The following is a 24,466-nucleotide window of genomic DNA, read 5'->3' on the forward strand; positions in this document are numbered from 1 at the left end:
TGTTGTGAAGAGCTCACATGATTTTCAAATTGTGTTTTTGCACCTAATTTAAAAGACCAACTCTCAGCAGATATTTGGTCTGCCAGCTATCTAGAGGAACATACTGCATGTTTTCTGTTGCCTTACTGAATTCCAAATGCCTTTAATGGGGAGAGAAGGGTTGTAACACTAAAGGTAATGGGCTGATAAAAGTATATGTCTGACCCACTGATTTTTAGAAGTAGTAGTGTAACTCAGTTTTAATTACAGGAATAAGCTGGAAAATAAATGATATCTAAATAACTTAAAACCTTTGTATAATTATTTTTCTGCTTTGTTGATATCATAAAAGGAACAAGACTTTCTCCTTTCGATAAAACTGTATCTCAAAAGGAGAAAAATATTAGTAGTTTATCTATAGGAAAAAAACATAAGAAAAATGGAAGGAACTGGAAGAGATATCAGGGTTCTTTTGGGCCTCAATGTGCAAACATTTCAAGAGCCTGTAATTTTGTGTAATACAAAACAAGGGAGGTTTTAGATAGCCTTGCTTGTCAGTGATCACGGACACATGCAGGCTTGCAGTGTTGTATGCTGCATGCGGAGTTTCTATGTATTTCTTTTCAGCATACTAAGGAAAAAAAGTCTTAGGTTCAGTTCTAAAACTTCTCAGTCATCTCTGTTTTAGGTTGTAACTCGAGTAGCCAAGTAAGACTAGCACTGGTTCAAAAACCATGTGCTACATAGAAAAAAAAATTTGAAAAAACGTGGATTGTTTTTTAAAAAATGCTTTCCACATTTCTAAATCAAGTTTAACGGTTTTTTTGTTGCCATTTTCAGAAGAAGTTTCAAAATCAAGCCTTTTATTTACATTTCTTTAAGATTTTAAGAGTTAAAAGTACTCATTTCATGCCATCACATTTTGGAAGAGATGTTTCATCTTTTCTACCCTTTTTGAAATATTCTTCTCTTCAAACATTCTCAGCTTTTGTGCTTTCAGGAATTTCTTCATAGAAACAATTTTAAAGCGATAGTGTGAAAAAAATTTCCCCATTTTTATCTTCTCCTTATTGTCATCAAACCTCTCCCACCCCCGCCCCCACCCCAGTAGAAAAGATGTTGTTGGGCAATAGTTAAAGAGTTAAGAAGAGAAAAGGAAAGAGAGGCAAAAATCCACTAAGCCTAATAGACCAAACCCAGAGACTTATGATCAATGAACCTCAAGAGGTAAATATGCTTGAAGGTCTAGCTGAAGAAGCACACCCAAATGAATAGCAATTATATTGCATCTGTGATAATGAAGTCATCAAACCCTGAAGCATTTAGGTTAGATTTGCTCTCACCTACCTTGGACTGCCTAGCAGTTATGAGTTTGGTATGAGGAAATCATCTGGGTAATGGAAGGAGGTGACATAGAGTACTTTATTCCACCAGTATCATTAGCTGAGGGTATATAAGACTAATTCATTAATGTTTTGCTTTTGCCTATGTAATATGAAAAATTAGTCTGAAATTCGGCTATGGTTGCTGGTATAAAAATTAGGTCCACATTTATTTTTTTAATATACCGTTACAAAGCATATAAACATCTATCTGTAACAAAATAGGCAAGAAAAATACAGTCATTTAATCACTCCTGAATACCCATGAAGTTTGATCTCATTCAGTAAACAAGCAGTGTGTTTTCATTAGATGGGCATGCAGTGGATGTTGAAATCAAGTTCATAACTCTGCCCCATTTTACAGGAGTGGAGTTAGCAGTAGGAAAATGAGGATGAAGAGAAGGTTGTCATGCTCCTACTCCGCTCCAATTAATAAGGCCAAATGCTTCAAGCATACTGTAATATGATCTATTAGTGACTTTGCAGCTCCCACCCTCCAGTTCTGCTCCAGAAATAGATGCATTTCAGTTCTGTTCCAAAAAGCAGGAATAATAATGACATTTGCAGAGCTGGGTAAAAGCTAGAATTTCACCGAGGGGAATATGGGACTTGTGACTGTTGTCAGAGGAGAAACTTGTCAAAAGCTTAGGACAGGTTGCACAAAAGTTTTAATGGGAGTTCTACAAAATTTCAAGATATTTCATTTTACCCAAAGAGTGCAATAATTTTGCATGTTTTGAGCTTCATCTTTTCAATTCTCAGGTTTCTAACTACACATTACACACACATTTGAAAAAAAAAAAAAGGACCATAGCAAACATAACATTTGTCCTAGTAATGATGTTGAAATTCTAAGTAATCCAATATACGTAGCTGCATAACTAAATACTTTTATTTAAAAGATTGGAGAAGTATGTGTGGGGTTAAAAGGAGAGAAGGTAATTTGCCTTGACCTATTTTCATTCCATTCCAATCAAAATTGCACCACTTAGCTAAGTACTGTAAAGGGATGCCTGAAGCACACTTGCATTAAATCATCTGTTAATGTCAAGCCAAATTTCTGGTCTGCTGCCTTGTTGGCAGTGACAGCCTATCTGCAATGGATACCTATGTTCTGTACACTCATCAGAAACTTTTATGTGCTAGGATAGCGAAGAAAGCCTGAAATACTGTTAGTTGATGTGAAGAAAGATGTCCAAAGATTAATATGAAGAACTAAGAAAACTATTTGATATGCCCATCTTCACTGTAACTAACTCTGAAGTAATGGTAGTCTCTAATTCAGCCAAAACATCGCTGTTTTGGCACAAGAGATTAATAGGAAGTTTTTGAAGTAAAATTAAATATTTGCAAAGAAATTCTCCAAATTTCATGGTATCGTGGCATTCTTTGGCTTCTGAGCAAATATCATGAACAGTTAACTACTTGTTCCCTTAGTTTGAAAATCTAAGTAAGAAAACTTTCCCTAAACTCTTCAAATATTTTTTAATTTCTGTTTGGAACAAAATAATCTTTTTTCTTTTTTTTTTTTTTCCCCAATCAGTTATTTTCTTCTTTCAGATGTCTCTGTCATCTAGTTTTGGTGCTGTGGCTCCCATGAAAGCCAGTAAGTAGGTCCCAAGTTGAATGTAATGTAGAATTGGATTCAAAGTTCCTGATTTCGTGAAAACATGTAAGCATGTATGTACAAGCCACAAATATCTAGTTTTCAAATGTGCATTGTAACAGGGCTCCTTTCATCACACTGTTCAGGTTAGCAGATGCCTTTTCACCATGGACAGAGCTGAGGTTTCAGAGCATGAAGCTCTTCCTGAATGGGAAGCCTGGGTGTCATGGGCTGTGAGCAGGAGCTGTTGAGTGAAATACACTCAAAACAGGGGCTTGACAGGTCTGTCACTGCCGTGGCATACTGTGCATTTATGGTTTAGCACTGTCAATCTAGTGCTTCATGTGCCAAATGAAGTCATTAGCAGATTTGAGGTCTATCAACCACCTGTGCCTGGTATCTGTTCATCCTCGAGTGGGAAAGAGCTATCAGTGCAGAGTTGCACTGGGATGTAGTGATGCTAGAAGGTCTCTGGGGTATGCCTTGGTCATTTGAGTTAGTGTGCCCCTCACATAGCATTTATTGCTCACCTCTTCCTCCTGGAAAAATGTTTGAGTCTCTTGAGAAGCCTTTTAACATGAGAACTGGATGCAGTATCTTTTGTTTCATTTTTGGCAATGACCAGCAATACCAAGCCAGCTATGGTGTGAATGAGAAACTTAATAATCCATGAAGGGGCTTTTTATATAACTTTAATTTACATTACATTGAGTTCACAAATTAGGGGGAAAAAGTGCTGCTTATGGCTTTCTTCCTGGCGGTGCATTAGAATACACCAGCTGTAACACACCATTTACAGAGATGACTGGAGTCATTGTATATCAAAGCTGAAAATTATATCGATTCTACCAGTGCAATAACCCTTTGGTAGTATATCTTGTGGGGGTTTTTTACACGTGTTATAAGAGCTGCCTCACTGTGTTGCAGTAACATACAGCAACACGTGGAGACAAAATGATTGATTATTAGCCCTGGTGTTTGTAATTTGATCAGTGCAGCAAGTGTTAGCCAATAATGATTTGTTTTCTTTCCCTTACTCCCTTATTGATGTGTTTCATTGTCTTAGTGTCCAAAATTCCAAATCTGGAATATCCTTCTATCAAGTGTAACTCTGCTTTGTTTAACCCAAAGGCAAATCCTTAGTATAAAGCAGTATGAATGAGTTCTGAACTGAAAACAAATTCAACTCATTATGTTGCCAAACTGAAGGCTTCATACTCTGTCAAATGCAAACACCAAAATAAATCTTCATGGCTGTCCACTAGACTGTGAGTCTGGCACAGACAGAGATTACTCAAACAGTAGTTCCAGACATCTTGAGAACAGGGACCTCTTTATGGGCTAAATTTACACAGTTTTCATTAGTCACTCAGAGAGGAAATCAAGTTTAACAGATTGCAATAATTTTTGTTTGATGATAAGGTATGCCTGAGAGTACTGGCCAGTCAGTAAAACTGGTTTACTCATAGTGTGTTTACTAGTCTAGGAAAGATTGTGTCTTCTACTTGGGTTACCTTACCGAGTACAGGATGCCTTTCTGAAATATTCTCAGCCTCTCAAAAGAATAAATCTTTTTATTTAAATCAATCAGTTTATATAACAATGTTTGTTGTTTGAAATAGTAGTCCCTTTTAAATAAACTTGCAGGATTTAGTGCCACAGAGCTAACTCAAACACTACAAATTGATTCTTTAAACTGTTAGTGAGCTCTGATGATAAGCCTCAGAGCTCTAGGATACTTCTAAGCTTTGCATTGTAGAAGTTTGAAAAGTTTGTGAATCTCTCCTGAGAATTTTCCCGCGATTCTCATGCTGGAAGATGTGTTATTTCAGAAATTTTAGAAATGGCAAGGAATTTATCTTTGCCAGATATCTTTCAGAACTCTGAAGTTCTGAAATATGTGGCAATTTTCTTTATTTGTGGGTATAACAAACTGTGAGTACTCTTCTGTTTCTATGTGTAAAAAAACAGTTTTAGTGCTTTGTACATGGGTAAGGAGGAATTTTTAGAGGAATCAAAAGGGACAAACACAAGTTAAATTACTGAGATAAATGATTCTGCAGGAGTTAAGATGACAAGGGACATACCTTTGTATGGAAGAACATACTGAAGCACTCAATTACCAACAATTGTTTATTCTTTTATTTGAAAATCTATGATCACACAGAGTCAGAACCTCGTTGTAATATAAGGACTAAGGTTGGCCAGTTAGGGCAGAAAAAACATAGCACAAGGTGACCATGAAACCTGAAAGAAATCTATGATGCAGGAAAAAATGTTGTTTGCTTTGCTTTGTTGTTTTGGTTGTTTTGTTTTTTTTTTTTTTGGGTGGGGGGGTCTGTTGGCTTTTTGTTTGTGGTATTTTCTTTTTTTTTTTCCCCTAGAAAAAGAATTTGTGAACTGATTTTTCTTTGGGCATTCTGTAAGAAAAAAAAAAAGCCTTCTTCCTTTTGTTTCTTGGAAGTGTGATCTACAACATCAACTCTTGTGTTGAAATCTCTTAACTCCCCTTGGTAGGACTGATCTTCAACTCTGAGATTTAAAACATCCTAAAAGTTTATGTGAATAGAAATGTAGAGGTGATTCAGCAGATTTTTAGAGACTTTGTAACAAATCTAAAAGAAAACAAAAAAACAACCACATCCTCTGCTGACAGGCTATGAATATTCCATATTTTATGACTGTTGCAAGCTGGCAACTCCCTGTGAAGGATTGCCATTATATCAGAATTTATCGTACTGTAAATGGTTATTATCTGTAGTACACATTATATGTCTACCACTGTTGGGTTTTTTTCATACCTCTGTTTAAAAGTGGGGAAAGATTGTCTCTTAGGAGGTTAAATAAACCTGAAACTTGGTATACCTGTAGTAGGATTGTGTGCAAAATCATGTAGCTCAAAATTCATGTGACCTATTAGGCTTCTGCCTGTGTTTATGTATTAAAACCACTTTAGATCTGACCCTGTATACTTTGGATTCTCTTGGTCTTATATCTGAAACTGCAAATAATTAAAATCTGTATGGCATTTCACTACCTCATTGGGATATTGATATTCACCTGCATACTGTGAAAATATCTAAGAGAGGTTAAAAAGTGCCTCACAGTGAACTACTCTTGAAAGAAGCTCTTGAAGTCTGAATCTCAGCTTATTCATTCCACTCACATTTTTCTTCACATATGTCCTGAATGTTTCTGAATGTGTGAAAAGAAAGAAGTAAAAAAGGAAGTAGTAAAGTTCCTAAAAAAGAAGAAGTAAAACTATTGTGACTTCTTTGTGTAAAACTTTTCACATAATAGAATACATACCTTTAATAGAAAATGATGAAATAGTCTCTATAACTCTACAGTTATCAAAATTTAATATTATTAATATAAATGTTTCATGGTAATAATGAGAGATTTGCAAGAAAGAGAAGTTCATTTAGTTCTAAGAGATGTTTGACCTCTGCTACTTCATGATCCGTTAGAGAGAGCTAAGGGTCACAAAAGCTGGCTTTCTTTCTATTTTACCTGGAAGGCATTATTTTTTCAATAAGTAGCAAAATCAAGTCAATATTGTTAGAGCCAGGATAACTGCCACTTGAAATGGACTAATCTTTGCTCAGAAGTTGCCTGGCACTTTATATCCAATGCCAGCAGGAAAGAAATAATTAAGATCTATTCTTTTGGTAATTGATCGAGAACATTTGAATGGGTTACATAAATAATAGACTAATCAAAGTATTGTCTAACCGTTTATAAAAAACACATGCCCTACTGCATGTACATTTATTTAAATTAATGTAGCTGTCAGAATTTATGAGAAATTTTGAAAGAGGATTTCATTTGCACCTTATGGTTAATGGTCTCATAAATAATAATTTGTCAATTTGTAGGATAAGTTATATTATTATATTGTTCAGCATACCTCTTTAAAGCATAGGTGTGCATTTACTGTTCTGGACAATTACTCTGTGGATAAAAGTGCAACTTTCAAATCTCATTTCCATGTCTGCCAAATCATACTCTTACTCATTTTCTGTTCTAATGAGAATTAATTATATTAATAATCTCATGTTATGCAGAAGAGACCTGGGGCTTTTGTTGAATATGCAGTATTATGCAGTGTTTTTCTAAATAAAATATTTTGTTAGTATGTCATTGATAACTGACCAACATATCTAAAAAATAAATTAAAAAAAAAAAAAAAACCAAATTAGCTCTTCCCCAAAAAGTCAAATGTTTAAAAAATACATTCACAACTGGGCTCTGTTTGTGGTTTAAACACATGAAAATGATACTTTCTAATAATTTGCTAAGTGTTGATATATCTTGAACACCATGAAACTTCTGATAGTTTGGGGTAGAACTGGATCTGCTTGCAGGTGTCTTCCATCCTTCTCCTCCCTTTTCTAAAACTATCTTTGTATGATTGTATGAAGGAAGAATACACTCACAAGCTGAATATTTGAGGTTAAAGGCAAGGTTATATTTCTCTTTAATGGCAATTTGAACATGCTTTGTTTTGGGACCTTTTACATGCTAACCAAAATTCCCATAGTGTGAAAGACATTTTATTGCACAGTCTTTACATTTATTTATGCCCATGTCAGGTTGCTGCAACCAGAGCTGCTGTTTACTTCAAAACTTGTCCCATACATCTTCTTTGGGCTTTGCTGCTACTCATTAAAAGGTGCTGTGACAGCCTGGTGTCAGCGGAGTCCCTGCATGGAAACAGCCACTCCTTTCATCACCAGTCACTGTCATCTGTTATGTTGTTTCTGGGCTGAGCTTCTCAGGCTCTGTGTAGGGTGGTTTTGTTGGTTTTTTTGTTCTCTGGACAGGAAAGTAGGGCCTCTGCATGTGTTTAACCCCGCATTTTTGCAGGATACTTATATTTCTGCTTTTAATTGACTGCAGTTTTACAGGACAGTGTGTCCCAGATGTGATTGCTCTAAAATGAAAGAGCACCAGTGTTGGGCTTGAATGTTTTCCATCCAATTTACCAATTGCCCCTTCGTTTTATTTTGGAAGGTTTTTTTTTTTTTTTTTCATTTGAGTGTGGGGTTTCCAAATGATTCTGGTAATCCTGGATTTTTTCCCTTGTTTTTACAGGTGACCTGTAACTGTTTCACCATCAGTAATGGAGAGATGCAGGATGTTGGTGTTGGCCTGTATCCCAGGTACTGTGGACACTGTTTCATTCACAGGCAAAATCTATGTTAGTTTTTTTTTCCTTTTTTTTCAAGGTAGCTGTAAGGGCCATCAAAGCTGGAGGTAACATGTCTAAACAAGAAACTGGGAAGTGGAAATAAATTAAAGGAGAATAAAAAATATGACCTAGTTGAAAACATTCTTAATAGCCCTGATTACAACATTAAACCAATTTAAATAAGATACATTTTAATATTTTATTTTTATGGGGGTGATAGTCTTTTCTAAGTAAGAATAAATGCTGATGTCAAAAATGTGTAACTGGGACTAGTTAAAAGAAACCTGTTCAGCGATGCTTTAGAACACAGATATTTTGCAGCAGAGATTCTTCAGAATTGGCAATTAAAATGAAAAGATTGAGTATGTTTTAGTAAATTACCACAACAAACAAAACAGTAAGGTGAAAAGATAAGTCTCTTGAGAGATGAATTTGAATTTCTTATTTGTATTAGGTAAGAAGTATGTACCAGTTAAGGTTTTATCTTCATAGAATTAGTTACCTGTAATCATTAATATGGAAAATTAGTATGTATCATTTAAAATGACATTTTACCGTCTAAATTTTTTGGTAATGCATGGCTGAACCATTTTGTCAATACCTCAGTGGGCGTCTTACTGTTGATTCTTTTCCTACTAATGTCACACATGTAAGATTTGACTAAGGACACTTAATATCTTGATGCCTGCCTTATGGTAAGGTTAAGGGAAAGTTGGTGAGGAGGATATGGGAATTAGTGTTATGGAAAGTGCAAAACATTTGATTTCATAGTGGAATGCAAACAAATACTCTTCACATTTGAGAAAAATGAAATCTTGTTTTTGAGCATTATTATTAGGGAAATGTTTGTGTTTGGTTGAAAAAAAGCCTGTAACTGTGAATAAAGTGTCTGTCTCTGTCCAATGATAATACATTGCCAAGGGATGCAGGAGACTCTTTCCCAAGTCACTTCAGAGCAGTTTGAGATTTGCTGTAGCAAACCACTCTGAGCTGGGAAAATTGTGAATTTAAATCTGTAGTTTGCAAATCCTGGGCAAAATTCCTTCCTGATGGATCCATATGCTTCCAGAGGAAATTGTCATCAAACCCACCAGTGCTTCCATGAGATGAAATTTAATTAAAAGTGTTTTTTTAGCCTCATTGAGAGGTTGTATATTGTTGTATGGCTTGATGGCTTCAACATCACAACATATTTTTAAAATGGATAAAATCCTATGACCCTCCTTTACATCACCTTGCCAGTGGGTTTGGGAGTATGCCCAATGAGCTCACAGTAAGTGTCATGGATACTCTGTCCCAGCATACATCACTGGGTTCTTGTGGAGATTAACCATAGATATTTTATTAGGCCAGAAGGGATATCAGAAGAGTCAGGCTCCTGTTGATGCCTCCTTTAAGAGTCAAAAACTGAATAAACATAGTTTAGTGCAGGTCTCTGACCCTTGGCAACATCCTCTATTTTGCCAACAGTTAGGATTTTGAGGAAAGCAAATAAATGCAGCCAGGAGCTGCATAAGCCAAAAATTCTTCCAGGCTGATGATGCCAGAATCATTCTTTCAGTGGGTCATTCCCATAGGGAAAGAACCATCAGCCCCACTTCTGCTACGGGACTGGTGTTGGTCTGGCAAAGGCAGTTGTTTCTCAGCTCATGCAACATGTGACTCAGAAGTATATAGCAACATGTTGTTCTTAACAGATCCTTCAAGCAGACAAAAGAACATGTTTGTACAGTGTATGTGTCTCTTGAAGGTGGCAGCAACTCCCTAATGGGCTGTGCTGCTTCAGCTGTCACATGCCACCAGAATAGAGGTTGGACCAAAATATGTGTAAAACAGAGGCAATGGCCACGTTTCTTCTTTCAGCTCTATACACCAAATTCTTTGGCTTTGGATCGTAGTATACTCCATTTTCTCCTGATAATGAAATATAGGTTGATTGTTGACCCCCTTATACTGTGGTTCCAATGACAGTCAGGTAATTGATAAGGTTACTACCCTGAAACTGAGCAGAAGCAGCAGAAATATAATTTAGACCCAAGGCTGAGTTTTTGCTCTGAACTGTCCAGGTTACCTTGTTCCCCACTTGCCCTGTTCCGTGAGTGGGGCCTCTAGGAGAGTTGCTGGAAGGCCATTGCCTCCCTCCTGCCTGACTACGCAGAAGGCAGAAACATATTAGGAGATCCAGGCATAGCTCCTGTTAGCAATAAATATAAATCTTCTAAGTATTAATTTTCTTCCCCTAACTAAGAGCAGTTGATTTTATTTGTTTCGTAGCTTAATTGCCTGATGGTTCAGATGTAATCATGTTAGACACTTTTAAATTATTAAAGGTAAATGACAATGGAGACTCCTCTGTTAAGGTTTTTTTCTCTCTCTTTACCCCTCTACCACCCCTCACAGCATGTCTTTACTGAACCACAGCTGTGACCCAAACTGCGTGATCGTTTTTGAAGGATACCAGCTTTTACTTCGCTCCGTCCGAGAGATCCAGATTAGTGAAGAGGTAATTAACTTGTCCTCCCTTCTGTCACAGACACCTGCAACAATGACATCTCCCTAAATAAATTCCAGACTGCAGGGCCACCAGCTTAATATTTTGATGATATATTGATGCCACTTTCTAGCACATAGCTATCAGGGGGGAAATGATAAATAGAATAATCTCTTCACACTGCCTGGGCCCCATAATCATTACTTCTCATAAATCACTAGCAGTCTTGATAAATTCTTGTTCCTCCTTTTCTCCTCTAGGCACTTCATTTTGTTTGTATTTGGACGTCTTTACCCTGACAGAAACACTTACAATATTTTTGAGTGGAATGCAGTGTTCACTAAGTCATTGCAACAACAAGCATTTGTCAGGCTGCAACCATGCAGTTGTAGTAAACCTTTCATTGACAGGGCAAGCAGCAAAACATGGGGTTTTTTCTTGTCCATTTCACTAGGAAAGACTTCCAAATATCCTTTTCAAGAGATTTCTGATTTGATTTAGGCTATTCTCAACTTTATGACAGCATTTGTACTAATTTGAAAATAATAATTTGTGGCTAGGAAATAATTTCAAAGTAAATGTGTTTTGCAGCAATGCATTATTGAATTTGCTTATTAAGACCTGTAAAGATGTGTGTATATATGTAACTTTAAATGCACCAATGACCTACACAGTCCCAGCTGTTGGTCATTTCAAAATCATGACCTGATGTAAATACAGATCACTCCTGTGCTTAAAACCCTGAGAATATGAAAAGCATATATATTCTAATTTAGAAGTAGTACCTCTTTTCCTTCCTATGAAGCTTTTCTTTTTTAATGTATCCTTTCTCAAATATAGTAGGCCATGAAAATAAGTAAATGGTAAATTTGGTTTTGGGGTTTTTTTTTAGGTAAAACCTTGTTAAGAACCAACTGCAATGTTTTTGCATACTTACATTTTTACTAAGAGAAATTTTTTAAGATGCAATATATATTTGTGGAGCTATTAACTCTAGACATCTTTTAGTCTGTCATTCTTTTTAAAGCAAATTATAGACACTTTTCTTCTATTTTATCCTTAAACTATAACTTTCCTCTTGGCTTCCCATTTTGCTAAGATGAGCTATTCATTTTAAAATACAGTAGATATTAATGTCTTCCAGAATGCCTTTGGCTTAATTATTAGAGCTGAAAATTCTGAAGCCATCTTACTTTGTACCTGGGTATATTTTTTTAAGTAAATTTTGTAAGGCGATTCTTTGTGACAAGCAGCTTTTACTGAGTGGAGAGGCCCTGATGTGGCCCCTGGGTGGTTCTGGAGTGAGAAGTGAAGTAGAACTCTGTGCAGGTATGACATGCAGACTGAACTATGGCTGTGAAACTGTGACCCAAACTTTAGACTTTGTGTTAGTGGTCTGTAGCCCCCCAAAGTCTCCAGATTAAAACTGGTGGTGAAACAGATACAATGTAATTTACTAATCCCTTTTAAGGCAGTCAGGCACTGCATGTAAATTACAAAGCAGGGCAGCTAGGACTAGTTTGTTTGTGGTGACTTTGCAGTTGTGTGAATACAGGCTTTAAAATTACTGCAGCTTATGTGACATATTGTATTTTCTTTGCCACCAATGAGGTGGTAAAATAAAGTCAGGATTTTCCAAAGTGTTCATGTTCTGGTGCCTTTGTTGCAACTGCTGCTTGTGGGATTGGTACTGAAAGGAATACTTGCCTTAAGGAACATGTAAACATACCTACTGTTTTAAAGCAGCTGTCCCTTTGACTTTCCTGGAAATAAAAGTCTCCATCTGAGGTACGTGACTCTTTAAATAAGGCTGTGTCTATGAAAATGGCTTAAGGTTTAAGTGACAAAGTAAAGCTGCAAAGTCAGTATTAGCTTAGATCCGTCGTGGGAAGAGGGAGGGAAATAAAATTATTTTGAGGATATGTACAAGTCAGCAGTTCAATATTATTTTCAACACCCAGTTAGTTTTCCTCATACATTGCTGCTACCGCTTTCCATTTTGTGTTCTGCATGGTGACTTTGGTACAACTTCTTTCCACACCACCTTACTGCTTGCCTGCGGTAGGGTGAGCTGAGTTTTATTAATAGCCCTGTATTGACTTTACACACATATGTACATAAAACTACATCACCTGTTACAAGCTGAGTTTTAACTTCTATTACTGACATCAGAATCTGAGCTAACAGGAGAAAAAATACATTAGGGAGAAATCTGATTGGGTTTTCTGAATAAATTGGGTGCCTTGAGATGGAAAGATGAATGTTATTTCAAGTCATGAGGCAACAAGAAAACTTAAATATAATCACTAGAAAATTTGTCTTATCCTGTTCAAACTTACACTAGACTCAGACAGAATGAGATTCCTTATATAATAAATAATAGAAATTAGGGAAGCACCAAAATTTATTACAAGTAAGAAGCTAAGTAGCAAGTCAAGCTCAGATTAGTGGAGGAGGACTATGGCTTTACTATCCATACAAGAACAAACTTGATAGTGCTTCTGGACCCTTGCCCTGAAAGTATCAGCCGCTGCAATATGTTGTGTTCACTAGGCCAGTGAGAAGCAAAAATATTTTTGCACATTTGTAGTGCTTCCTGTCAGATTACACTGCAGCAGTTAACTCCTTAACACATGTTTAGGAGTTTTTGACCACCTATAGTCACAGGGAAAACAGAAACAGAGGGAGCAGAGCTCACGGGCTGTTGTGGTCATTGCACAATCATATAAAGAGGGAGGCACCACTGGATGTTACTTTGGTTGTAAACTAGAAGAGATGTTATTACATTGGATGTAGTTGCTGCACTGTAGTGCAGATTTATTCAGGAGTAACGTTTATGCCCCAACCACACTTCAGAGTGCTCAAGCTACACACAGTAATTATATTTATCAGGTCAGTGATAAAAAGTGTGCAAAATTATGAGAACCTTAGAGTTTTTATATTCTGATTGAAGTTGTTTCATTTCAGTTTTTTTTTTGTCTAAGCAAATTTCTTCAGCTTTGCAGGAAAGCATGTGATATTTTGTGTTCTTTATTTGAATTTTACCTGTATCCTTATAGAATGAAACTGCTAAATTTGATGGAAAACTAATCACTCCCAAAATCATACACACAAATCCTAGCAATCTAGGCCTTTCTTTGTGACAAAAACAGTGTTGACAGTCCTGAAGTGCTACAAAATAATAATTCATGAATGTTTCTTTATTTTTGAAGGCACTGAAAGAAGGGATTTATGCGTAATTGCATGGTTTCCCATGTGCAAGCTTTAAGGAGTCAGTGTGTTGCAGAAATAGTAAGAAGTATGTGGTCCTTAAATTTTGCTTTGGAAATCAGATTTATATTTAAGTATATTATTTGATTTTTATGCTAGTGATGTTCTATGCTTTTTGAGAGCAGAAACTTACCATTTTAAACAAAAACATTCTGTGTTCCCATGGGCTTTAGCCAATGAATGCTTTAGGTGATATTCAGAATAAAGGCTTTCATTTCTGTCATATAACTTATTTAAACAACATTTAAAGTGGTCATCAAATGTAGAATTTTTAAAGTGAAAACTTGGCTGTGATGGGAAATTTCCTTCAAGCTTGGTAACCTTTCTCATTTTAACTTACCTGTCCTTGCTCTGACTCTGTTATAATTCATATAAGGCAGTATGGGTCTATGCTAGTACCTCAAATTCTAGTGCTTGATCAGCTGGTAATGTCACCACTACATTTAAATGTCTTCTGCCCTGAAAGTGGCATCACGGGAATGAAATAGGAGAGAACAAAGGAAGTGAAAGCAGGAGAAGGCTTGGGAGCAACCGTTGATCTCCATGCATAGATGTGGGGTCAAGGTGGCTAGAAGGGATCTACTAAAGCTCTGTAGACTCTATTCTGAGCATAATTGAGTCTAATAATGTGAAGGGAAAAAAAGCCAATAGACTTTTTTTCTGTACATCGCTACTTAAGGCTGCAGGACTTTCTGAATTCTGAAACTTGCTTCCAGCAGCTCAAAACTAATTATAACAAATTTTTGCCCACCGAGATAATCTTAGAATGGCTTGGGTTAGAAGGGACCTCAGAGCTCATCTAATTCCAACCACTCTACTGTGGGCAGGGCCACCTACCACTAGATCAGGTTGCTCAGAGCTCCATCCAACCTGGTCTTGAACTCTTCCAGGGATGGGGCTTTTACAACTTCTCTGTAGCGCTATCACAGTTCGGATAACTTTAGGTGATTTTACTTTGACAGTATACAAAGTTATCCTTTTCTTGCACTTTCTTCTTCACAGAAATGAAATTTAAGTGTCACAAAGAAAGGTAAGAGATGTGGAAGGATCATAAGAAAGCAAAAATTATTCTCCTAGAGATCATGAGGGCTCCTTTAGTGATAAGGTAGTTTATCAGCTACTTTTGTCAAAAAGACAAGCAGCCTACTCTGAAGAGGTCTTCATCATTTCCCTACCCTTAAGTAACCACTTTAAACAGCATCAAGATGTGTGCTATAATTTAAATTAATTTTTTGTTAATTACTGATTCTACCTGGTGTTTTGTAGGCAGGCACAAGCTGATTTTTCCTCTTCTCAGATAAGAAGTTGTATGCCTTCAAAACAATTAGTCCTGCTCAGAGACAGGATGGTTTAGCTGAGGTGCAGTTCTGCTCCAAAATGGGTGCTTGGCTTCTCATCAGCTTCAGAGTTCAGTTACAAGAAATTTGTCTCTTTCTTCAGAAAATCACATAACTGCATCTACCTTTGCAGAGCAACTATTTTTAAAAAAATAATACTATACACAGATCATAATCTCAGATGTTCAATTAAATCTATTTTCAATATAGATTTCAACCAAATTATATAATTTTTTTGTTATTGAAATTCTATGAGAAGTTTTATATTGGTTTATGTTTGTCACATTGCATTTTGTCACATTACATTTTTTAAAAGCAAATTTTTTGTTGAGTTAGAAGGCATTTTTATCTTTATGCCAGAGCAGAAAGAGCATAGACTGTTACCCGTAACAGTCTATAACTCTATCTTACTAAAAGAATTCTGTACAAAACCCTCCCTAAGACCCTGAGACCCATGACTGCAAAAATAAGATTCACTTTTTTCTGTCTGCAGTTTGCATTAAAATAATTAATTTCAAATTTCTACAGAACTTTCTGTCTAGAAATTTTGTAGCTTATAGTCTGTTACAAAAAGCCCTCCGTAAATTAAGTCCAATGCATCATGTTAGTACTGGAAAATTGTGTCCATCTCATTTGGCAGATGAGGAACATGATAAAACTAACCATCATACCCATGTTTAAAGAATTTCTATGTCAGAGGGAGAAGCAGGGCTCAGGGAGTTCTGAATTTCTAAGGGAAAAGTCTTGAGAGTCAATAAGTCCCATGCTTTCATAAATGTTTTTTAATATATATTCTCCAGCTCGGGGGCAAAAGATTTACTGCATTCTTCATAAGCAATGCAATAAAGAGGCAAGCTATGGTAAGCTGAAATAATGTTTTAATTAATAGCATACATCCCGCATGCAAACACCATTAAGACAACCTTTGATAAATGTGCACATTTCCTAACTATGTACAAGTTAAATGAGCCTTGCCTCTAATGAAGTGATCCAAAATTAAAGCGAGTGTAAGAGAGAGACTTGAATACAGAATTCTTATTTTGAAACAATTAAATAATTAGTGTAGGCTTAGTCACTGTTAGGTTGATCGTATTTCTAAATATTCTAATTATATTTTCCCACTTAGTCTGCCAGCTACAAAAATTTTTTCACTTATGGGTTTCTGCTGGCAGGACCAGGAATTTGAACTCAGGCCTCTGACAGCAAGAGAAAGTCTTAAGTTGTTAAAATGCTAAAAGCTTCTTTGTCTTCTTCTGCCCAGTCATACACTCGAATCCAGAGCAGGTTGTTATGTGACTGTTCATATCCACAACTGTTTTATAACCTCTCAAGAAGAAATTACTGGTTTCAAACTTGTTTCTACTTCCAAGGTTTCTGCAACATAAATGAAAAAAAGAAAGAAAAAAAGATACAAAAATATAAAGGGAGAAAGGGATGAAGCCTGTAGACTGATGATAGATAAAGTATATTTGATGTTGGCTCTGTGTTTGTTTTGCAGTATTAAAACTGAACCCTGCCTAATGATGATTTGACCAGTAATGATAGGGTTTAAACCATTGTTTTAAATATTTTGGCAAAGAATAGACCAATCTCACATGAATTATTTTTCCCATAAGATTCCTACTGTCTTACACTGTGTCTGAACTTGATCAAATCCCTTTTACTTCTGGATGTCACCTGAACCTAAAGCCCAGTAGGACACAGGTCAGAACCAGAGATGTTTATGCAGAGGATAAGAGACAGGGAACAGCCTGTGTGGAATGATTTTGACAGAAAACACTTGCAAGTTGTAAGGAGGCATGATGATCGGGAGGCTTGTGATGGGAGAGGGAAATTGGGTTTGGAATGTCTGAAGGATGAGGTTAGGACTGCAGATTGGCTGGAAAATGCTTTGTGGGAAGGAAAGGAGACAGATCTTTCTTGCCACACCAGGAAAGTTGCAGATTAGGACCAGCTGAAGAAAGAAGCAAGGAGAAAATTATTGAGGTCACTGAAGATGTTTGGGAAAATAGAGTAGGACAATAAGGACTTTTAACTTGGGAGAGTGAGAGTGTTGGTGATCAGATATGGGGAAAAGGTGTAAGATGAGGCATAAGGACAGATCTGAGACTGGCACAATGAAGAAATCATCCCATTTATACCAAGAATGGCTATTTAGGGAGCTAGAATTGAGAGGTGGAAAACAGGTTTAAATAATTGGTGTTGAGAATAAGACAGGAAAATTATACTCATTTTGAGGGGTAGAGAAGAGAAAGAAGAAAAGGAACATTGCAGATAATGGGACAGAAGATATCAAGCTTGGGAGAAAAGAATGGAAAATAAATAGGCAGCACAATTTCCATCCATTCACTGTAGAAAGATCAGAGGGAAGCCTATGGTTCTGTTCTGCTGTAAGCCAGTAGTGGTGAAACTAATCCTCTCTTGGCTCAGACATGCACAAGCTGGGACAGAACAACGTTATATAGAATGCAAAACCTAAAAGTTCTCACACTTTCTAACTTTTGATTAATTATGGAACTTTAATTTGTCTCTTTCATTAGTTATACTATTAATCTTCAATTATGAGACCATATTTATTTTTTCCTGCAGGCTTTCTGCTTATGATAATTTTAAATACTTAATTTTGCCATCTCAGTAGACTTCTTTTAATAGAGTCCTCCTTCATTATGTAATCAAATTACACTGTAATAGCAAGCAAAAAAGAAAGCAGGCATTGTTTTAGTTGCTTCTTAATTGCTCATTCAATTAGAATGCTCGCTAATTCACAAAATGCAGGTTCTGATAATGGATTTCATAGTCATTGCTGCAAATTGGTCAGGTTTTCCTGTAATTTCTTTGAGTGGACTCTCATGATTTCACTGAGAACCATGTGAAAATTCTCCCAATTAGTTGAAGTGCCTAGGCTCAGGATGAAATAATGACCTGGTTTTTTTTTTAGCTCTGACCTCTCTGTAATGTTTCAAAGTGTGTTGGGCATGTAGTGTAATCACTCAATAGCATGTGTGACTGCATGCTGGTCTGAACTGGACTGGTTTTTTTGTTATATTCTTTTCCTTATCATTAGTTTGTGCCTGTGCAGCACTTTGAACATTTCAAGAACTCTACAAATGGTTAGCCCTGCAAAATTCCTTCTGGCAGGCGTCAAAGTGAACAAACTACAGACTTCTCTGTAGTGTGCTGGAATTCACTTTGTACAGCATGAGAAGTTGAAAATGGCACAAATGTAGGCATAAATTTTCTTTTATCATTTTAGTAAATCTTCTTGTCAATAGTTTCAACAACTTTAGACTGCAATGCTTTTGTGCTTCCTTGGTCGCAAGGGAAACCACAGACGAACTGAAGATGGATATGACATAGAGGGAATTATCCTTAGGCTCAAACATATAAAAAAGTAGGGGCTTCCTTGAGAAAAAAATTTTGGAGATAGTTGAATGTTGTGTAACAGCAGTGATAAATACACATTTAAACTTTGAAGCTAGACAGAAAATGAGATTTCATGCACATGGAATTTAAATACTGACTTTGCTCTCCTTTCTTCTTCTCCTTTCTTTTTTCTTTTTCTTTCAAATTAGAATGAAAAGTTGAAATAGTGATAATTTGGTGGTCATTAATAATTTCAAAGAATATTGATCTTGAAATGTGAAAAAGCGTTCTTCTGTGGAAATTTTTTTTGTTCCTTTTTTTCCCCGCTCTTTATAAAAGGAGGCAATTTCTTCTAGGAAATAATCTATTACCATTTTATTTTATGCTGGAAAAAATGTTGTATCCAAAAAATGTTATCTTAGCTATACATACACTGAAAATGGAATTTTTGTGAAATATACCAACTCTGGTTTTTTATGTCTTGCACACAGCTCACCATCAGCTATGTTGAATCACTGATGCCTACCAGCGAACGCCAAAAGCAGCTGATGCGCCAGTATTGCTTTGAATGTGATTGTCTTCTCTGCCAAAATCAGGAGAAGGTAGGCTGAGTAAAAATATTCCTTGCCAATGAACAGAGTTTTCCAAGGCCTGTCAGCAGCTTCCCTTCCTTTACGTAATACTTATCTTTTGCTGTTAATTGAATGGCCAGATTAGAGGAGAAAATGACCTCTGCCCTCAGTGCTGTTTATGTTGCTGTGGAAGACAACTGTGAAGGAAAGAAAAGGAGGAAATGTGACAATATGATAAGATGAATTTTTTGCTGAAATATGCATTGTTCATAAAGCTAGGAACCACTTTCAGTTCCAATATGTGGTTCAGATCACTTTGAGATTCAAGGACCTTGAAACAGGAGACTTAACATGACTTTAAGATGAAAGAAATTGGTCTGGGTTTCCATTCAAAAGAATAATCTTGGAACTTTAACTGAAACCAGTTGTCTGATAGTACAAGAGGGCTGTGCTTATCCTCATAAATAATATTGAATTAATTCTGAGAAACACCTGCATCAGTAATTTTCAAGAACTACCAGACTTAGACAGCAGTTCTTAGAGAGAATGGTGAATCTCCTTGGGTGACTGTAGTTTTTATGCTCACTTACATCACAAGTTCTTGGAGTAGCAGGTCAGTAGTTGTAGTAGATAAAATTTTGTTCAGTGTGACCTTTTACCAGGGTTCAGCCTAGCCTGGTTTAATTATATTCTGGGTTGCCTCATATTTATACAGGCTTGACAGAATAATTTTGGCTCAGGGCTTCATGACTGATCAAATGGAATATGGAGAATGAGGTTGTCTTTATAGCAGTTTATGTACTTCGTCTCTTTTGTACAGTTATGTGTACACTTGTTCTTATTTTTACAAATGCCTTTTTGGGGTGAGTCACATGCCATGACTAAATGTGTTCCTGCTTGATTAGAAATAATAAAAAATGTGAAAATGTAATTCCAAGGAATATAATGGGATTCATTAAATAATTGCTATACAAAAAACAAAAAGGAATCCCCAAAAGTTTAAACTGTAACTTCTACTTTGATTCATCAGTAAGCAGTTCAAAAAAGAGAACACAAAAAAGTTTTAGGCTTATGACATAATGCTAAATTACTTCCTGTCTGTGTTGGCATTCTGTGCCTGGTAAAGACTGCTGCAATTCTACTCAGAGGCAGTGAAGTGAAGACCTCCTTTTGTCTTTCTTTTAAAGATGGACACTCAAATGCCGTGAAATCTTGGATTAGTTTTGGGTAAATGGCATCCTCATGGATGCAATGATGATTAAGAAAAATAAGCAGACTAAAGAGTCTTTAAGGATCATTTAGCAGTTTGTGAAAAGGTAGACGAGTGGTATAAAGACCATTCAGCATGTGGAATGTTGTAAGAAACAATATCCCCAAGTTGGTGTACATGTCATTGTAAAAATCAATATATAACATAGAAAAAATTTTAGTGAAATTATATGTGCATATATTAATGAAAAAGTTGTCTCATGCATAGGTTAAAATTAATTTTTTTTTTCTTTTTGAAAATATAACTGTGGTTTGTGTTCAGATTGTGTAGATTTTTTTTGTCCATTCGCAAACTTTCCTTGGGAATAATATTAGAAAATGTTTGGAAATCTCTGTGTGACTGCATTCTGAAATTCTGTAATTGCCTTATTGGTACCATGTAGAGAGGTCTATGAAAGTCTAGGAGCCTCATGGCAACTTTGTCTCTTGATGTCTATAAACAAGACGTCTTTATCCTCAGCTTTAGTCTAGAGTGATTAGACATAATCTGCAGCAGTCCTCATAGGATTGCATTTCATTTCTCTGTGACAAAAATTGTTTTTATAAAATCCCTACATGACTATCTTGGAAACTTAGACTTTTATTTTTTCTATTGATTTCAGTCACTGTTGGTATGCTGAGAGGCAAGTAACACTGCAGGTACCACAGGTGAAATCCTGGGTGTTTAAACTATAAAATGTCTGAATTTAGATGCTTAAAAGTCATCAGTTGACAAAATGATTCAATAGCATCCCTACTGAAATACCTTTGATACTGAGACAAATTTCCAAGACATCTTAGAAAATTTTTAAAAAGCAAAGTCACTGTCAACAGAATAGGTAACATCTACAACTTTGGGTCATCAGGAGTGGCAGATTCAACATTGTGAATCAACAAATATAATCAGCTAACAGTAAATTCCCATACTACAACGTTGCTTTGCAAAAAAAGATGGTTTAGTCAACAGCAATTCATATTTTATATCTTTCTTAAAGGTAAAAATGCAAATTGCAGAAATGCTTTATGCATTCAAGTAAGTTCTTGGGTGTTGGGAATTTTTTCAACTCAGTCATCTCATCAGGAAAGGTAGAATCCTTTTTGAAACAAACACTAACAAACACTTACACAAACACTTACAGAGTTCATAGTTTCTTTTTACTCCAGTCTTACTGAGTGTGCCTGCAAGCTACTGAGCACATACTAGGGACCAGTGAAAGCTCCTGAGATGCACACAGCAATTTACAGTAAAACTCTAAGTCAGGTAATTTCCATTGTAGCTTTTATTCTACATCCTTTGTAATGTTTTAAAAGTAACACTAAGAATCCTGTGGGAAATGTACATTATAATTTATATGAAGAGCATGTAAATCTTATATCTATTTGAACTTGGTTACATGCATGCTTATTTATTCATATTTATAAAAATACTTTGCAAGATTATTATCAATGAAATTTATGTTTCCTGCTGTATTTTTAAAGGCTTGTTCATTTATTGTTATATACCTGAGTGAAAAGGGAACATGGTATCAAGTTTCTCTTCTCAAGTCAGTTACTGACTGTAAGTGATCTTGGGCATTCATTTTGGTCAAAAGCAACCTTTGTGTTTTCTAAGATTCTACTCTTATTTTTCATAATTAGTGAGAAGGTGCCATTTCAGTTGGAACTGAACAGGTTTTTGACTGGAAACCAGATCAGTCTATTTGTATTGGTAGTCATTTTTGTGAACGTTCTGTGAAGTTCTGGTTTGCTCAGTTTCCACAAATGCAGGGTGAAGATGGTAATTTATATGTCTGGTGAGCATTCTGATGCCCAACGGATAATTAAGAAAGCTGCTGTATTTTCTAAGGTCTTTTAGCTTTATGTGATGGATTTGTTTAAATGAAAATACTTCCTTGAAGTGGAATGTTTTGAGGTTTATTTGTGTGCTTTATACCTACCTCCATACCCAAAGAAAAGACAAGCAGCTCATTCATTCTGTCTTTCAGTAGAAATCTGTGAAAACTGGAATGGATATAAGAGGTTAAAGGAATGCCTTCAAGTAAATGCCCACACTTTAAACAGATGACGTTTGGTGAGATAAATTATGCTGCTCCATGAAGGGTATATAAACACAAAATGAGGAATCACATGTTTACATTTCTGTGCCAGCTGACATGGATAAGCAGAGTGCAGTTGCAACGATGTAGGTTTCAGCATGCCAACACCCAGCTTGTTGTTAAAATTTGTTTATGCAAATCACTTCAAGCATTTGTCTCTGGCTGCTGCTGTAGACAAATATATCTTACAGTCAGTGTCACTGTTTCTTCACTGTTATTTGTGTTAAAATTGATTAAACTCAGATAGTGGTTACATCATACTACAGTCACACATTTTAGGTATGCGTGCAAACAAGTAGTGTGTCAAAGTGGTCTTTTGCCATTCTAGGTTACGTGAGGGCTTTTTATAAGATTTCAGACTCTGACCTATGATTTAAGATGCAACTTATCTATGAAGAAATGTTTCTTATTTCTCATTTACTGTAATATTTCATGTTATAGCTATACAAAAAAAGCAAAATTCTCTCTCTCCAGCATCAGCAAGGACTGAAATTCATGGTCACTTGGTCTTTTTAGCTAGATATGCCAACTTCATACAGCATAACAATCTTCTCTAACCACTGCCTAAGTATACAAAGTTCCCTTGCACAGTTGTCAATATTTGAGACTGTAACATGGGAAAGGCTACATTTTCAAGGATCCTGAAACAGGCTGCAGCCCAACCACAAAGCCCCTTTCTGAAGCAAAAGTTATTGAAGTTTAGCATCAGTTGATGCACACTGGCAATCAGTGTGAGCAGACACAGCCCTAGACCAGAGTTCCATGGCTGTACAGTCACAACTGCATTGCATGCAAAATGAGAGAAACATCCCTCATTGGTCACAGCTGATCAAAGGACTTCAAAACTAATCTCTGTTTGGTATATATTAGTAGTTTTTTACTTCCTTTCTAACTGTGAGCACAGCCATGAAATGACCCAGGTGCATAGATGTCACAAGGATGAGAATACATAGAGGCAAACAGTGACACTAGCTGGACCTGGGAATCTTAAATAGTTTTTGGTGCCTGGGTCTCAGTATCAGCTGTATTTTAATTCTAAGAGGACTTAACAAAATGGTGGCCGGTGTCTTCTGGCAGCTGGTCAAGCAGCCTGGCCAGTGCTTACATCACTGTAAACTGGTTGAGATAAGATTGGTGGTTTGGTTCCTGACAAATTAAATGCCAATAGCTACAAATCTAAACAACACTTTTGGCTAAAGTTGGAAAAAATCCCTAGTAACTAAGAGAGGGAAATAAACATGTCTTGCTAAAAGTCACTCATAGAATACTTGCTGACTGTCAGTACTCTAAGTTATAGCTACTGTAATGTCTTCAGTTCGTTGTATCTCTGACAGCTTTATGCATTATTCTTCTTCACTCCATGTTAAGATCAATCTCCACTGTAATTAAGAAATGTGTGCCTTTGTAAAAGCTGAACTCTTGGCAACATATTACCATTCCAGCATATAAAACCCCTTGCCTTAATTATAATTAAAGATGGGATTACATTGATGACAAACATTTTAAATGAAGACAGTATTTTCCACAGTCATGAGCCAGGGTATTGTTCCTGTTCTACATTTCCAGCCAAGGATTTCAGGGACATTTGTGCTTATAGAATCGCTTTGTTATGAGCTGTCTTTCTCTTTTGGATCCAGGATTTAGTATTTTAGTCTATCTTTGTTTTTTGAAAGCTTTTATTTATTACAAGGTCAAAAACAATTAGTTTGAATCTGAATAATTTTTATATTTTGTCAGTGTTTGATAGTTGCCAAAGTTAATATTAACAAAATACCAGTAAGCGTGTTATTCCTTTAATCAGTTTATTGCTTTACAAAGTACTTCATATTGCATCCTGAGTTTTGGTAGAGAACATCGTAAGTCCAGTTTCCAACTCAAGGACTTTCAAATTTAGGTCACCTGAATAGCAGCCAAGCTATCTACCTCTA

General features: G+C 36.1%; 1 protein-coding gene across 5 annotated transcripts in view; it reads left to right on the forward strand.

The window, feature by feature from the left end:
• The window catches only part of SMYD3 (SET and MYND domain containing 3), a 392,669-nt gene that overhangs the window by 300,180 nt on the left and 68,023 nt on the right, over positions 1–24,466 (forward strand). For all 5 annotated transcript variants that reach the window (XM_050315257.1, XM_050315262.1, XM_050315260.1 and 2 more), the window contains 3 exons: positions 8,065–8,132; positions 10,562–10,664; positions 19,114–19,224. In XM_050315257.1, the coding sequence (XP_050171214.1) occupies positions 8,065–8,132; positions 10,562–10,664; positions 19,114–19,224 (282 nt within the window). The remainder of the gene's footprint in view (positions 1–8,064; positions 8,133–10,561; positions 10,665–19,113; positions 19,225–24,466) is intronic.

Source organism: Myiozetetes cayanensis, unplaced genomic scaffold (genome assembly GCF_022539395.1).
Source record: "Myiozetetes cayanensis isolate MyiCay16 unplaced genomic scaffold, myiCay2020 scf2-11, whole genome shotgun sequence".
Classification (NCBI taxonomy): Eukaryota; Metazoa; Chordata; class Aves; order Passeriformes; family Tyrannidae; genus Myiozetetes; species Myiozetetes cayanensis.